At 34.5% G+C, this 5118-nt stretch overlaps 1 protein-coding gene across 1 annotated transcript in view; it reads left to right on the top strand.

The window, feature by feature from the left end:
• The first annotated feature begins 386 nt into the window (after positions 1–386).
• LOC108360343 (uncharacterized) overlaps positions 387–5118 on the top strand; it is a 164416-nt gene continuing 159684 nt past the window's right edge. The window contains exon 1 of the mRNA XM_017612599.1: positions 387–679. Coding sequence (XP_017468088.1) covers positions 476–679 — 204 coding nt within the window. The 5' untranslated portion in view covers positions 387–475. The remainder of the gene's footprint in view (positions 680–5118) is intronic.

The raw sequence follows: 5118 nt of genomic DNA, 5'->3' as shown, positions 1-5118 counted from the left end.
AAAAATCTCCTCGTCCGAACGGCCTTTCAACTAATCGCTTTCAACAAAGTTGGCGCCAGCCAACTTTGAGCTCGTTCAACTTTTTTTCCTTGCAACCCTGTGTTTGTTTACATTCTGTATCAGTGTTGGGATATGAAATAATTCCTTCAGTACGAAATCTATACAAAAAATGTACTTTTCGGCTATAAATTGTATACACTTTTTAATTCGCTCATATATTTTCTTAGTACATTCCCTTCAAGACCAATGATTTTATGGTATTCATGAGAAAGTTTTATGCTTTCAACTAAAAGTTGCCTGAAAAATCGCCGCGTGCGAATGCCCTATCAGCCTTAACGGATACCTACTCGGTACTTGGTTCAAAAGTATCAATACCAAAATTACTTGGGGTCGTTCTTAAAGTATCGAGTATGTATTTGTATTTACGCTTATCGTTTCACCTCTACCCTGTACCATTAAACAAGGCAATATAAATATGGAAGACTTTTACGGAAGAAGTACCGGTTTAGGTTTCCAGACGCAGTTTAACTGCGAAATCAATAGATTTTTGACAAAGGTTGTGGTTCATTATTTTACAAACAAATGTATGGTACTCATCACCCAATACGACGGCCTACCGAATTTATATACGGTACAATTTGATACTAATGATGTACATCCAAAACGTTCAACACCTTTGGTAAGCAAAGATCAGTAAATGTGAATGTACATAACCATGATTCAATAATAGTTGCGTTGGGTGGGCTTTAGTAGTCAGCCGCACCTTGTGTTTTAAGAAAACCAGGTGGAATTAACAAATGAAACTCGGTCAGGATGTTAAGGAGGTATCCTCTAAAACATGTATAACTAAAAAATATAAACAATATCATTGTTTATAAGTTATTTGTTGTTAAAATTTTTTAAGTCGTTCCACTTGGTTTCCTTAACCAAAACCACATTTGTAACATACTTTCATATATATAAATGCACATAACACTACCTAATAGTTTAGGCACTTTTATTTTATTTTATCTGTATATAAATCACTTAAATCCAACTTTTATTAACTTGTAATTACATTACATTGCACCCATATTTACAATCATGATACAATAACACATGGTTGCAAACTGACACATAAGATGTTTTGCCATACCGTACAAAACAATACAATAGAAAGAACTCTACGTAGTGGGGGTTATAATCCCTAAGTGCGGCCGCAGGCCGCCTACGCAGAAAGCTGTTCTCTGCAAAAGTTGTTCCGCCCCCTTTTTTCGGCAACACAGAAAGGAGAATTCTACGTAGTGAAGGTTATAATCCCTAAGTGCGGCCGAACGCCGCCTACGCAGAAAGGTGTTCTCTGCAAAAGGTGTTCAGCCCCTCTTCTTTGGCAACACAGAAAGGAGAATTCTACATAGTGAGGGTTATAATCCCTAAGTGCGGCCGAAGGCCGCCTACGCAGAAATGTGTTCTCTGCAAAAGGTGCTGAGCCCCTCTTCTTTGGCAACACAGAAAGGAGAATTCTACGTAGTACAGCCCAGCCAGCAAAATCATCGTAAACAAGCTCGTAATTGGATATTTTCTCGAAGAAAAACCTGGTTAAAAATCGTTTATGATAGCCGTTTACGACTCTTTTTCGAGCACTTTTTCGCTTTAAATTGTGCATCGCCTACGAACAGTCGTAAACGGATCGAAAAAGCATTCGTATGCGAATATTTTTAAGTCCGTTTTTTAATTGTAAACGAGTCTCGTAAACGATTAATTTACGTTAAAAAGCGTTTTTCAACACTGCTTTATCTACTGTTTTTGAATGCTAAAAATAAAGGCAATTAATTACTTGAAATTATTGTAGTTCTTTTATTGAATGGAATTATAATTAATAAATATTTGTAGTGCCGGATCAAAGTATTGGCACAGAGAATTTTTCGCAATGTATGCAAAGTTTTTTACTTGAATTTCTTTTCGCACATTATTTTTTTTAAATACAGTTAGTATGAAGATCTACTTTCAAATCAGATTTTTGAGAAAAATTCTAAGTATGCAGTTTTAAATCCCATTATATTTTAGTATAACATAGTGCAAGCTTGAAGTTGCCAGAAAACCGCGTTGATTTTTGGCAATTTTTTCACGCAGTTTCTTCCATGCAAATTATGTGCGACATTTTTTTTTTGTATGGAAGAAACTGCGTATAAGAAATTGTCAAAAAACAAAGAGGTTCTCTAGCTATTCAAGCGTGCACTTTATTATACTAAAATTAAATGAGGTTAATTTATTTAATTTTGTTAATAAATCATAATAATAATAATAATAATAATACTTTACACACTTATTTTATTTTATCTTGTATATAAATCACTTTAATTCAACTTCTATCGACTTGTAAATTACATTGAATTGCACCCATATTTACAATAACACATGGTTGCAAACTGACACATAACATGTGTTGCCATATTGTACAAAACAATACATACAAAGAAGGAAATGTTTAAAAAGGAATACAAAAGAAAATGAAAATTTACCGCTACTTTTATTCTGGGCGTGTATTATTATCAATGAGGGTTTCCGGTCACGAACCCCTGTGCAAAAATATTGCCCATGACGCACAGTGTATCATTTCAGTATTCTAGAAAAGATTAATTCCATTATTTTATGTCGCCAAATTTGAAAACAACGTCAAGAATGTTTTCAGAAATGCCTGATAAAGACGAAACAATAACAACTAAAAAATTTTAATCAAAGTTTATGGCGGGACGGGGTTTGGTTTGGAAAATTACCGAGCACAATAATATTTAAACTTGTATATTTGAAACTGAATCTCAATGCTTATTTTGTCGGTGTTATGTGATTTATGCAACAATTACTAAAATACCATTTTGGTCTTATTTGCTTGGGTATGTTCTTTTTAATGAATATACATTTTTGGGATTTTAGTAAACTAGGACTGAGTATTTCATGTTAAAGCAAAACGATGTTAACTTAAACTTATTTTTAGCAATTTATTAATTTCATTAGACCCGCAAACTCGTTATCCGCCACTATTCGATAAAGTTTGTATCTCAGTTTATTTGCCACTCCTCTTAAACTCTAAACAACATAATTTTAGCTGCAGGAAAGTGCAGGTTTTGATGAAATTTTCTTTTTTCTGGCCTACTGGGAATTTCATTTTCCTCGAGTAATTCGCTTGCATTTTTTCTCGACCGAGACAAATTCTTATATATTCGTTTTCAGCAGAGAAAGCCTGATTCATTACCTTTCCAATGGTATCCCATTTCTGTAAATAGAGTAAGAAATATTGAACTTATAACGGAATTTCTTTGACCCAACTTGATTTTTTTATCGATATTTTCCACGCCCATAACTAAAAAAAAATATATTTATTTTTAAGTCCATTTCTGTCAGTTTATAATTCCTTGTTATAGGGAAATTCTAAATATCAATTTTGGGCATTTTAGCCTTTGTAGTTAGTTAAATATTTCAGTTTTTGCATTTTTAAAAATTGCAGTTATATAATAGGGTGGCATGACAGTAACTATAAATTACCAATTTTTTGTAAAAAGCTTCGCCTATCTTATAACGTACCTTGTGCAAAAAATTTCATTAATCTATCTTCAATAGATTTCGAATTACAGAATTAAAAGCAGCTAGATGGGTCAAATGTTACACTGTGTGACGTAGGCGGTGTTGGTCCCGCCCGATTTGTTTGCTTTAAGTTCGGTCGAAGGCCGCCTACGCAGAAAGGTGTTCTCTGCAAAAGGTGTTCAGCTCCTTTTCTTCGCAAAACAGAAAGGAGAATTCTACTGCCGGAGGGTTATAATCCCTAAGTGCGGCCGAAGGCCGCCTACGTAGAAAGGTGTTCTCTGCAAAAGGTGTTCAGCTCCTTTTCTTCGCAAAACAGAAAGGAGAATTCTACTGCCTGAGGGTTATAATCCCTAAGTAAGGGTTGCTAGAAAAATTGGGCGTATTTTTGAAATCAGGGGGTCCTATTCTCAAAATATTCGCCATAAAAAGGTGTTTGCATTGTTCAACTTTGCATTCAACTTCTGGTTGAACGGCGTTTCAACTAAAAGCTTTCAACAATGTTGGTTGCCAGGCAACATTTAGCCATTCAACTTTTTTTTCGTGCATCCCTGCGTTGAGTTGAACGTAAAAGTGTGTTTGCATTGTTCAACTTTTCGTTCAACATTTGCGTTCAACTCAGCGCAGGGTTGCACGAAAAAAGGTTGAATAGCTAAAAATATCAAAATATGAAATAATATCTAAATATTCGCCATAAAAAGGTGTTTGCATTGTTCAACTTTGCATTCAACTTCTGGTTGAACGGCGTTTCAACTAAAAGCTTTCAACAAAGTTGGTTGCCAGCCAACATTTAGCCATTCAACTTTTTTTTCGTGCATCCCTGCGTTGAGTTGAACGTAAATGTTGAACAATGCTAACACTGCTTAACGGTATACTTCTTTTTTGGGCAAACAACAACAACAAGAATTATCAAAGGTTAAAGTTCAAAATAAGCAATTTTTGAAATCAAGATTTCTTAAAAACGAATGAATGGATTTGATCTCATTTAATAGCAAATTTGATTCCCTTTAATTTGCTATACGTACTTTATATATATGTTGTATAGTTCTTACAAAAATTGAATGAATGTAAAATAATTGTAAAAAAACACCTTTTGCAGAGAACACCTTTCTGCGTAGGCGGCCTTCGGCCGCACTTAGGGATTATAACCTCTCTTTCTGTGTTGCGAAGAAAAGGCACTGAACACCTTTTGCAGAGAACACCTTTCTGCGTAGGCGGCCTGCGGCCGCCCTTAGGGATTATAACCCTCACAACGTAGAATTATCTTTCTGTGTTGTGAAGAAAAGGCACTGAACACCTTTTGGAGAGAACACCTTTCTGCGTAGGCGGCGTCGGCCGCACTTAGGGTTTGTAAGCTTTTTTTTATAATTATTTTACTTTAATTCAATTTTTGTAAGAACTATACAACATATATATAAAGTACGTATAGCAAATTAAAGGGAATCAAATTTGCTATTAAATGAGATCAAATCCGTTCATTCGTTTTTGAGAAATCTTGATTTCAAAAATTGCTTATTTTGAACTTTAACCTTTGATAATTCTTGTTGTTGTTTGCCCAAA

Source organism: Rhagoletis zephyria, unplaced genomic scaffold (assembly GCF_001687245.7).
Source record: "Rhagoletis zephyria isolate East Lansing unplaced genomic scaffold, Rhagoletis_zephyria_1.1 Rzeph_scaffold_00558, whole genome shotgun sequence".
Taxonomy (NCBI): domain Eukaryota; kingdom Metazoa; phylum Arthropoda; class Insecta; order Diptera; family Tephritidae; genus Rhagoletis; species Rhagoletis zephyria.
The sequence above is the reverse complement of the archived record's forward strand: the minus strand, read 5'-3'. Positions and strand labels throughout refer to the sequence as shown.